This window comes from Ranitomeya variabilis, chromosome 3, assembly GCF_051348905.1.
Source record: "Ranitomeya variabilis isolate aRanVar5 chromosome 3, aRanVar5.hap1, whole genome shotgun sequence".
NCBI lineage: Eukaryota > Metazoa > Chordata > Amphibia > Anura > Dendrobatidae > Ranitomeya > Ranitomeya variabilis.
This window is the reverse complement of record NC_135234.1, coordinates 90,164,720-90,177,174: the sequence shown is the minus strand read 5'-3', so window position 1 is coordinate 90,177,174 and position 12,455 is coordinate 90,164,720. Positions and strand designations below refer to the sequence as shown.

Below are 12,455 nucleotides of genomic sequence, written 5' to 3'. Positions count from 1 at the left end.
ATCAGATGGTACTGCTACAATGACAGTCAGTAAACATTGAACATAGTGCATAGAACCTGGCAGCGGCTGCTACATATTAAGTGGAGCTCCACCGTCGTGCCACTACGGTCAATGCTTACATCCACCTCTGCTGGAGCTGAGAGCATCTAATAAATGGAGGTGCCAGCTAATATCGATTACCTATTTTAATGATAAGACATCAATATCAATTGCCTGGAGAACCCCTTTTAACAGAAAGGTCAATGAGGTCCCTAGAACTAAGTCGCTGTACTATGAATATGGAGATCTCTTCTTCTTCGTCACTGCATCCTCTTGACATTTGCTGATTAGCACTGAAATTCTAAGTTGTTCCTATTCCCATACACTCAACAAGGCTAGCGGGGCCAAGAAATTATGGAAATTTCACAATTAACACAAAATATAATTGCAGCCGGGACCTCGAGTTCTTGGCACACAAACTCTGACCAAAGTAGGTCACGTCACCAGAGGGTCTGTGTGTAATCAGACCTGATGACTAGCGACTGTGCAGACATTACGCTTAATCAATCTTTCGTATCTCCCTGGGATCGGATCTATAATTAATGCTGTACGTACAGTTACATACACAGCCGGGGTATTTCTTTCTAATAGGAAACATTACTAAACGTACTATTTCCTCTAAACTGTAAATATGACGCTTAGTAGACGATCAGACGCTTAGTAGATGACCAGACGCATCGGCTCGTGCAGTTTACCTGTGCAATGTCGGCGATGAGCCTTAGTACGGCAGTGATCTGGCTGCTGTCGGCTCCGCTCTGCGCGGCTTTGCTTTTCAGGATGGACAGATAGTTTAGAGCTTCGGTGCCACATGTACGACAGCTATCACAGAGCTCTGAGAAGAAGAACATTACACCATATAAGGATACTGGGGGTAATGACTAGGTGAAGTTAAAGGGGCTGCCTGTTAAAACAAGTTTTCAAAAAAATAGGTGAGAACTTATAGGACTGCTGGGACCTGCAACCGATCCACAGATCAGGCCACTGTTATCTCCATTAGGATGGAGCAGAACGTCACTCCATTCATTGCCTATGGGGCTGCTAGTGCTGCATTTTCCACCAGCCCCATAGAGAATTAATGGACGGTTGTCGGACATCCGGCTTGTTGTGCAATTTGTAACAGGGATAAAAGTTCCTCATGAGGGATAAAATCTCTTAGATCTGCCGATCGGTGTTGGTCCCATCAGTAGGACACCCTCCAGTTAGCAAGTTATTCTATGGATAAGTAACTGGATCATCATTTTAATAATCATGGGCCTATATTCTGTAACGACTGGGGATATAATCTAATGGTTATGATGATAAAGACATAAATATCCCAACACAAATCGCCACCAGATCTACAATATACATATAGGCAGTGAGCATGACAGAGATACTACAGCGGACATAGAAAATGGTATTATATGGTTGTGGCCCTGTAGACCCCCATGGGGCGCAGCCTCTCAGTTTATATTATACATAAATCGCTGAATTCACAATTCACAATGAAAAAGCTGTAGCCCGTGGTCTATCTGCTGGAAATCTGCAATGTCCAAAGTGGAAGTGGTAGAAGGCCAGCTCCAAAATCCATAGGTGCTCAAAGAGCTGTGGATGGGAAAAAGGGGCTATGTACCATGCTCAGAGCGCCTCATCTGTATAGAAACATTAAAGATCTGCACGTTTTAGAGAAGACAGTTTTCTCTGTTGTGCATGGTACCCAAATAGGACCTGTGCCGTTCCGGATACGGATTTCAGAGCCGACATGACTCTTTTAAAGTGTTTGTCTTTTTTGTGTCGAAACTTTCTTAAAGGGGTCCTGATTACTGGGGGGGTACTGGCCGGTGCGACTCACTTCCATCAGACTGTATCAATGGGGGTATCTACTGCTGCATTTACTTCTCCAGGTAGAAGTAATATTACAAGGCGTTCATTACAGACAATCATATGAGACAAGGTTACCCAAGTCCGAAAAAGGAAAAAAAAAGCAACAGCAAATTCGTCCCAAAATCCATAATGTTAAAAGGAGGAGAGGTATCAGGTAGATAATGCAAAGTATTTCCCCAGCTACAGAGGTTGTCATGTGTGTAGGATTCAGAAAATCGGCTTGGACAAACAGTTTTAATTTTAATCTAAAATATGAACCAATGTTAGATTTTTGGAGAAATGTGTGGAGTACATCAGATGACAGTTGGCATTTACTCACTGTCAGACGTCCTCGTCTGGGCTCCTTGCATGATCACATCACTTATTCTGTGCGCAAACTGGACCAGGTTTGGCAACAGGGTATTTACATCTACGAAATTAATAGAATAAGGAGACAAATTTATAAAACATTGGAGATAAATGAGAAGAGCACCAGTGATCAAAACAAGCAAAATCTCCACATGTTTATTCCAAATAGGAGTATCTGAAAAATGATGAACTTGTTAGAAGATGTTCCATACAGGACCATGATATAGTACATTAAAGTATACAGAACAGACATGATTACCAAGTTGTCAACTGCTAGATGACAAGCAGAGCTACTGGAAATTGTGAAGGAGTTAAAAAACAAAAATATAACACAAACATGCATAACTATCTAATATACAATCACTAAGCTTTAATAATATAAAACTGGAAAGTCAATACTGATTGTATACAGAGCAAGCAAATATGGGAAGAAGATCCAAAACTGAAGACGAGATAGATATACAGGTCCTTCTCAAAAAATTAGCATATAGTGTTAAATTTCATTATTTACCATAATGTAATGATTACAATTAAACTTTCATATATTATAGATTCATTATCCACCAACTGAAATTTGTCAGGTCTTTTATTGTTTTAATACTGATGATTTTGGCCTACAACTCCTGATAACCCAAAAAACCTGTCTCAATAAATTAGCATATTTCAACCGTCCAATCAAATAAAAGTGTTTTTTAATAACAAACAAAAAAACCATCAAATAATAATGTTCAGTTATGTACTCAATACTTGGTCGGGAATCCTTTGGCAGAAATGACTGCTTCAATGCGGCGTGGCATGGAGGCAATCAGCCTGTGACACTGCTGAGATGTTATGGAGGCCCAGGATGCTTCAATAGCGGCCTTAAGCTCATCCAGAGTGTTGGGTCTTGCGTCTCTCAACTTTCTCTTCACAATACCCCACAGATTCTCTATGGGGTTCAGGTCAGGAGAGTTGGCAGGCCAATTGAGCACAGTAATACCATGGTCAGTAAACCATTTACCAGTGGTTTTGGCACTGTGAGCAGGTGCCAGGAAGCATGAAGTGCTCCAAAATCTCCTGATAGCTAGCTGCATTGACCCTGCCCTTGATGAAACACAGTGGACCAACACCAGCAGCTGACATGGCACCCCACACCATCACTGACTAGGTACTTGACACTGGACTTCAGGCATTTTGGCATTTCCTTCTCCCCAGTCTTCCTCCAGACTCTGGCACCTTGATTTCCGAATGACATGCAAAATTTGCTTTCATCAGAAAAAAGTACTTGGGACCACTTAGCAACAGTCCAGTGCTGCTTCTCTGTAGCCCAGGTCAGGCGCTTCTGCCGCTGTTTATGGTTCAAAAGTGGCTTTACCTGGGGAATGCGGCACCTGTAGCCCATTTCCTGCACACGCCTGTGCACGGTGGCTCTGGATGTTTCCACACCAGACTCAGTCCACTGCTTCCTCAGGTTCCCCAAGGTCTGGAATCGGTCCTTCTCCACAATCTTCCTCAGGGTCCGGTCACCTCTTCTCGTTGTACAGCGTTTTCTGCCACATTGTTTCCTTCCAACAGACTTACCATTGAGGTGCCTTGATACAGCACTCTGGGAACAGCCTATTTGTTGAGAAATTTCTTTCTGGGTCTTACCCTCTTGCTTGAGGGTGTCAATGATGGCCTTCTTGACATCTGTCAGGTTGCTAGTCTTACCCATGATGGGGGTTTTGAGTAATGAACCAGGCAGGGAGTTTTTAAAAGCCTCAGGTATCTTTTGCATGTGTTTAGAGTTAATTAGTTGATTCAGAAGATTAGGGTAATAGGTCGTTTAGAGAACCTTTTCTTGATATGCTAATTTATTGAGACAGGTTTTTTGGGTTATCAGGAGTTGTAGGCCAAAATCATCAGTATTAAAACAATAAAAGACCTGACAAATTTCAGTTGGTGGATAATGAATCTATAGTATATGAAAGTTTAATTGTAATCATTACATTATGGTAAATAATGAAATTTAACACTATATGCTAATTTTTTGAGAAGGACCTGTATATATATATGTATGTATGTATTTAGTGAAATCAATTCCTTGTAAATTCTCCCAATGTAATAAATCCCTGGTGCTAACAGGTTAATAGGCTTCACAGCTACACAAAGCCTTATATAGTTAGGGTATCTGTATGTGGACAATACTGCCACCTTGTGGCTGAAATACAATTACTGAGTATTTGAATAGATAGAAGACATTTTTAAGGCCCAATTTATGATTTGCGATTTATTGAAGTCACTTCTCTTATTTTTTGTTTTGTAATATTTGCTGACATTTTTGTGTTAAATTTTTTTTAAAAAAATGTTGCGGTCCGACTCAGATGTAATCTCAGTACATTCCGATGATTTGCGCACACCCGTACATTAGAATGGGCGAGTCTGGTCCGATTCATGCGACAAATCACAGCATGCCAAATTGGTATAAGAAACAAACTCAGATCTGCACTGAAGATAGCACTTGTCCGATTAAGGGTATGCGTCCACGTTCAGGAAACGCTGCGTTTTTGACGCAGCGTTGAGCCGCAGCGTCAAAAACGCAGCGTCCAGATGTTACAGCATAGTGGAGGGGATTTAATGAAATCCCATCTCCACTGTGCATTAAAAAACGCATGTGTTTTTCCCGCAAAAACGCACATGCGGTGCGTTTTTTTCAGAACGCAGCATGTTGCTACAATGAGCAAAACATGCAGGAACACCGCAGGTGACCTGCCAGTGACCTCAGGTGCATTTTTGGTCAGGATTTTATGCAGCCTGAAAGCCTGAAGCAAACCTGAACGTGGACACATACCCTAATAAGGCGGTGTGAACAAGCCCTAACCAGAACAATCAGAGGAGGAGGCAAGCGCTCACCCTTTCACTGCCATCATCTGTACTCCACATGTGTAGGGAAATAAACAGGGGTAAGGAATAGTGATGATCGAGTATGTTGTCAGTGCTCGGAGATTTAGTTTTCGTCGCCGCAGCTGCATGATTTGCGGCTGCTAGACAGCCTGAATACATGTGGGGAATGCCTGTTTGTTAGGCAACCCCCACATGTACTCAGGCTGTCCAGCAGTTGTAAATCATGCAGCTGCGGCGACAAAAACTAAATCTCCGAGCACTGACAAATACTTGGAGACCACCTGAGCGTGCTCTGGAAAACCCGAGCAACGAGTATACTCGCTCATCACTAGTAAGGAAGCCTCTTACATGCAACTGTTTTTACAAGAATGAAGAGCAATCCCCTAATAAAGTGCTCCATCACTGTGAAGGTATAACATGGCTACATGGAGTCTACTGTGACCACTTATCATTAGTGATGAGTGAACGTACTGGGACAAGGTGTTATCTGAGCATGCTCAGGTGCTAATGGAGTGTCCTCAGCGTACTCGAAAAATATATGTAAGTCCTTGCGGCTGTTTGACAGACGCAACACATGCAGGGATTACCTAACAAACAGGCAATCCTGTGAGGTGTCAACAGCCGCGAGACATGCATCCGCGGGGACTCGAACATATTTTTCGAGCACGCTGAGGACGCTCTGTTAGCACCCGAGCATGCTCAGAAAACACCTTATCCCACCAGCACATTCGCTCGTCACTACTTATCATGCTTACTGTGCAAATCCTTCCAGTTCCTCCTGTCTTCTACAACTTTATCCTACAAATGTGCGTCTTCCCTCATTCTCCTCCTGTCCAGTCTGACTACTGTGCATTTCCTCCACTTGCCTGCTACACTCTGTACAGCTTTTGGTCCTCTCCCATCTTTTCTTCTCACCTGAAGTGTCCGTCATGTGTCTCTTCCAAGCCTCGTCTAATTTCTCAGTGCTGTCTACTGCTGCCACCGTTCTGGAGATTAAAAAGTCTGAAAAATAACCCAGGATTAGTGGATTTCTAGAAGTCAGATCCTCTCACATGGTAATAAGATGTTCTTGGGACTGTGCCCTCACCTGTAGAGACGCTGCCGCTGGTGTACAGAGGTTCATCTAGCTGCTGCAGCGCTTCTTGGATGATTCCTTCCACCTCCTGCATCAGTCGCTGTAGAAAACCCTCCTCAAGTTCTTTAAGTTGTGAGAGACAATCCTGAAAAGACATAACAGCGAGTGCGATCAGCTCTGTAATAATGCACAGCTATGGACAGAGAAGATGGAGACGTCCGCTCCACTGGTCAGGACTACAGTCTGAAGCACTGAGTAACGTTTCTCGGTCAATGGTTAATGATGCTCCTACAGGGAAAACACATCAACAATATTGCTCACAGTTGCCAAATAAGTCACCATCTACTTTTTTAGCAATAGTTGGGAGGACGCTTGTAATCTTTATGCTGGAAAATGCTCAAGTTCATCTTTGATTTGTTCATAAATCAGCAATGGAATATGAATAGGATATTGGTTTCAGGTCATGCTGTCAGACGAGCTCACTTATGGATTCTCTGTTGACTCATTCTATGTACAATGATGCATAAAGGCTGCCAAAGCCAAACAGTCAAAAAATGTTCATGAGACTGTAATGCAAAAGTGATCTGGAGACAAAATGCACACAGTTAAGTAAGAAATGATCCCCAAATCCTAGAAAAGTAACGAAAAAAAGTATATCTAAAAGAGTCTGTACTGAAAAAAACCTGTATATACATGCTCGGGTAATGATATAGAAGGCTGCTGTTCTGCTCTCACCTGTTGAGAGGTTTCTATGCTGCTCTGAAGAAGCTGAACTTCCTGTTTGCTGCTCTCTAGCGCCCCCTGTAGCTCATCCATCTGATGCATCTGTTCCTGAGCCTAAAAATGGAGAGAAAAAAGATTAAAATGCACAGCAGATCCACGGCAATTTACAGCATAATGCAGGTAAATAAAGTTTTGAAAATCCCATTTGAACATTGCAGAAAAAAAAAATACAAAAAGAAAGCGTTTTTAGGATTTCATATCCGCAGCATGTTGTTTCTTGTGTGGGTTTGAATTGTGTATTTCACCCTATTCAATAATGTGTGAACATGGCCTGAAGCTTCCCTCCATATTTACAGAACATATCAACTACTCTACTGTGACAGGAGCACAGTTTTCATTATCTGCAGGTTTATCCTGAACATGTCTGCAAGTAACTAACACTAGTGTTCAATCATAAAGGAGTTCTGTCATCACAGGCAACTTCCTTTACAATGCAGGTGTCGGGGCGATCATCTGATCAGCGCCCACTGCAGGGGACATGGGGTGTATGGGTGTCCCTGCGCTACAGACCATCGGCATTGGGTAATGTATTTGGCTTACTTTTAATCTTGGTATTTAATGTTTATACTGAGTACTCAGCGCTGCGGATTCAGCATTTCCCAGCTACAAGGGATATCATTACACTATAGCGGTGTGTACTCTGAGCCGTTCCCCATATGCCAGTAATAGTACTACTTGTCAGGTGACACCCTGCCTTTGGGCTCCTTTTTGCATGTTGTAGGTGACCCCTTCTTGTCATCTTGTTAGCCCAGTCATGCATTGTTTGTCTGTGTATTTTATGGTTTTGATATAATAAAGCATGTAATTTTCGGACTTTATGACTGCCTGTCCTCTTTTGATTTGGTTAGTATAGATTGTAGTTGTCCATATGTCCATGCATAGGTGGTGCTGGGGTGGATGATGTTGGACAGGTGTGTGTGTACATATACACACACTTATAATATATTATCATGGTTGTCCCCACCATCTAACATGCCTATCAGAATTTTGCTTCTATGTAGTATTACACGTAGATCATTCAGGGAAATCAGCGGCAATATACCGTACTAGTGATGGCTTAGGTTAATGGCAATATGTCATAATTCCGCCAGATTGGAGGTACGTATACATAGGGGACTCTTCTTTATGATGCACAAATGCCCTGATAGCACACAACGACCAAAAATGTGATTATAAAATAACTCTTTTGAGAAGTTCACAAAGAACTTACTTTTCTCTGTGTATGCTCGTTCACACGTTGGTAGGAATCTTCAAGCTCCTTTTTGGATCGCTCCACATCCCCCAGAGCCTCCCGGGACACTGTCATCTGCTTTGTGACTTCAGCATTCTAACAAATAAAAGAGCAATAACTTAGGTTTCTACAGATATTTCATGACAAAAGTAAAACATTCACAAGGGTGCCAGAGTATGAGACCAAAGTAATTTATACTGATTCTCCTTATATCACCCATAGAGGTCTCTATCCTCTCACAGATTGGCCTTCTTGTGTCATCACCTAAAGGTTGACCAGAATATTACTATATTCCACGGGGCTTTACAGATGTCATCATCGCGGTCCCCATTGGGGCTCACAATCTAGATTCCCTATCAGTATGGTCTTTGGAGTGTGGGAGCAAACTGGTAATCCCTGAGGAAACCCACGCAAACATGGGGGGAACATACAAACTCCTGGCAGATGTCATCCTAGGTCAGATTTATACCCAGGACCCCAGCGCTGCAACTCTGCAGTGCTAACCACTGAGCCATCGTGCTGCATATCACATACATATGTCTGGTCAAATAAGGAAAGATCGGCATTGTGCAGAATGGAAAATATTAGTGAAAAAAGACGTATAGTGGAGGTGGCAACTTTACTAATGTTGTGGATGTTGAGACCACAAAGCGTGGTAAAAGGTTTAGGGCAAAATGTTTGATTTGAAGAATATGAAATCTACTTTCAGGAGTTAAGTGACATAAAAAAGAAAAAAAAAGGGCAGGATGGAAAAGAGAGGGGAAACATCTTGGTATAAGTGTGTCACGCATCTCTAGTAAAGACCCTAAGGCCGGTGTCACACTCAGCGTAAGACAATACGGTCTGTTTTTTACGGCCGTAATATGGAGAAATGTTCCCAAAATAGTGATCCGTATGTCATCCGTAGGCAGGGTGTCAGCGTATTTTGCGCATGGCATCCTCCGTATGTAATCCGTATGGCATCCGCACTGCGATATTTTCTCGCAGGCTTGCAAAACCGACATCTAATGGATTTATGTGCTCAAATGTCCGTTAAAACATATATACAGTATATATATATATATATATATATATATATATATATATATATATATACCAAATATCAAAAACAAAGGCAGCACTCTAAAGTTTTCAGGTGAAAAAAAGGTGAAGTTTTAATCGACCCACATCACTGCGCGACGTTTCGGCTCCCTGAGCCTTTTTCAAGCCTTGAAAAAGGCTCAGGGAGCCGAAACGTCGCACAGTGATGTGGGTCGATTAAAACTTCACCTTTTTTTCACCTGAAAACTTTGGAGTGCTGCCTTCGTTTTTTGTTATTTGGTATACATGTTGGATAAATGTTTGGACCATTTTATCCAGGGGGCCAGGCACCCGCCATTGGTGAGCATTGTGCTGTTCCTTTTCCTCTCAATCTATATATATATATATGTCATTGAGACACATATATATATATATTCTGTATTTATATTTAATTCAGCGCGATATATGTGAAAAGCAGGTAATTCAATTGCCGGCTTTTCATTTCTCCTTCCCAAACCCGACAGGATATGAGACATGGTTTACATACAGTAAACCATCTCATATCCCCTTTTTTTTTGCATATTCCACACTACTAATGTTAGTAGTGTGTATGTGCAAAATTTGGGCGCTGTAGCTGCTAAAATAAAGGGTTAAATGACAAAAAAAATTGGCGTGGGCTCCCGCGCAATTTTCTCCGCCAGAGTGGTAAAGCCAGTGACTGAGGGCAGATATTAATAGCCTAGAGAGGGTCCATGGTTATTGGCCCCCCCTGGCTACAAACATCTGCCCCCAGCCACCCCAGAAAAGGCACATCTGGAAGATGCGCCTATTCTGGCACTTGGCCACTCTCTTCCCACTCCCGTGTAGCGGTGGGATATGGGGTAATGAAGGGTTAATGTCACCTTGCTATTGTAAGGTGACATTAAGCCAGGTTAATAATGGAGAGGCGTCAATTATGACACCTATCCATTATTAATCCAATTGTCTGAAAGGGTTAAAAAACACACACACACATTATTAAAAATTATTTTAATGAAATAAACACACAGGTTGTTTTAGTATTTTATTGCTCTCTCAATCCACCTGAAGACCCTCGCTTGGCAAAATAATAAACCAACAATATACATACCTTCTGATGAACTGTCAGGTCCCACGAAGTAAATCCATCTGAAGGGGTTAAATCATTTTACAGGCAGGAGCTGCGCTAAAGCACTCGCTCGTGCCTGTAATCCCCGGGTGCTGAAAGGAAAGCTGGGTGATCTGTATTTACATTGAGTCGCGGTGAGGCGCCCTCTGGTGGATGAACTCATATGAACTTGAGTGTGGGAACTTTTCCAAGGCTCCAGTTCATGAGGACATCCACCAGAGGGCGCCTCACCGCGACTCAATGTAAGTACAGATCACCCAGCTTTCCTTTCAGCACCCGGGGATTACAGGCACGAGCGAGTGCTTTAGCGCAGCTCCTGCCTGTAAAATGATTTAACCCCTTCAGATGGATTTACTTCGTGGGACCTGACAGTTCATTAGAAGGTATGTATATTGTTGGTTTATTATTTTGCCAAGCGAGGGTCTTCAGGTGGATTGAGAGAGCAATAAAATACTAAAACAACCTGTGTGTTTATTTCTTTAAAATAATTTTTAATCATGTGTGTGTGTTTTTTAACCCTTTCAGACAATTGGATTAATAATGGATAGGTGTCATAATTGACACCTCTCCATTATTAATCTGGCTTAATGTCACCTTACAATAGCAAGGTGGCATTAACCCTTCATTACCCCATATGCCACAGCTACACGGGAGTGGGAAGAGAGTGGCCAAGTGCCAGAATAGGCGCATCTTCCAGATGTGCCTTTTCTGGGGTGGCTGGGGGCAGATGTTTGTAGCCAGGGGGGGCCAATAACCATGGACCCTCTCCTGGCTATTAATATCTGCCCTCAGTCACTGGCTTTACCACTCTGGCGGAGAAAATTGCGCGGGAGCCCACGCCAATTTTTTCCGCCATTTAACCCTTTATTTTAGTAGCTACAGCACCCAAATTTTGCACATACACACTACTAACATTAGTAGTGTGGAATATGCAAAAAAAAGGGGATATGAGATGGTTTACTGTATGTAAACCATGTCTCATATCATGTCGGGTTTGTGAAGGAGAAATGAAAAGCCGGCAATTGAATTACCGGCTTTTCACTAACACCGCTGCGTATTTCTCGCAAGTCACACTGCTGGTCCGTGTGGAATCTGTATTTTTCTCGTCCCCATAGACTTTCATTGGCGTTTTTTTTGCGCAATACGGTGACAAACGCAGCATGCTGCGATTTTCTACGGCCGTACAAGACCGTATATTACGGACGCGTAATATACGGCTGATAGGAGCAGCTCCATAGAGAATAATTGGGCCGTGTGTAATGCGTTTTTTACGGACGTATTTTCGGCGCTCATACGTCCGTAAAACTCGCTAGTGTGACGGCAGCCTAATAGTGTGCGCTGGGGGGGGTATGAAGAGTTTCAGCAAATGAGTTGGGTTGGGTAGGGGCCACCAACTTGATAAATGCTAGAAGAATTGATGAAGCAGGAACTGTGTATTAATGTGTATTCCAATATACAAAGTTTGGGACAGACATATGTTCCCCTTCCCTTTTGGCCAGCTTAGCTGGTTTAGCTATTATATGATGCCTATTATCCTACGGGAAAAAACTCTTTGAACTGCTTCGAAATATTTTCAAAAGATTATGATCAGCAATGTCCTGGAAAGAAAAAGCAATTTAGGGAGAATGGTAATTTTCACTGCCAAGATGCAGACCAGGAGATACAGTAGACAACCCACCTAGACAGCCCCTTTAATAGGGAGCCTATCACATTATCCATGCTGCCTGAGCCATAGATAGCATGAATCAAAGACCGACCTTCTCATCACAAACATGTACGTACTGTATATTTAACTCTGAAACATGGGAAAGTTTAGAAAACTATAGTTGGAAACTGGCTGGGAGTGAGGTGACAGGTTACTGAGACCTCTCCCTGCCTGCTCAGCTAGGTTGACAGGCCTCTCCTTATACACATCCATAGAGAGACCTGTCAGTCTAGCTGAGCGGCCATGAAAAATTGCTGCGGTACTGCTTTTTTTTTTTTACTCCACCCCATTGCAGTCTCTTATGCCATTTTTACCTGCAAGCTGTACACTTACAAAAGAGTCACACGGCCGTATAACTTGGACAAGGATTACAATGCAATGG

The 12,455-nt window shown here is 42.5% G+C and overlaps 1 protein-coding gene across 1 annotated transcript in view; it reads right to left on the bottom strand.

Annotated features, from left to right (window-relative positions):
- The window catches only part of HIP1 (huntingtin interacting protein 1), a 173,844-nt gene that overhangs the window by 44,152 nt on the left and 117,237 nt on the right, over nt 1-12,455 (bottom strand). The window contains exons 16-21 of the mRNA XM_077294376.1: nt 8,181-8,297; nt 6,923-7,024; nt 6,200-6,332; nt 6,028-6,114; nt 2,222-2,311; nt 735-871 (exon numbers count right to left, since the gene is read on the bottom strand). Coding sequence (XP_077150491.1) covers nt 735-871; nt 2,222-2,311; nt 6,028-6,114; nt 6,200-6,332; nt 6,923-7,024; nt 8,181-8,297 — 666 coding nt within the window. The remainder of the gene's footprint in view (nt 1-734; nt 872-2,221; nt 2,312-6,027; nt 6,115-6,199; nt 6,333-6,922; nt 7,025-8,180; nt 8,298-12,455) is intronic.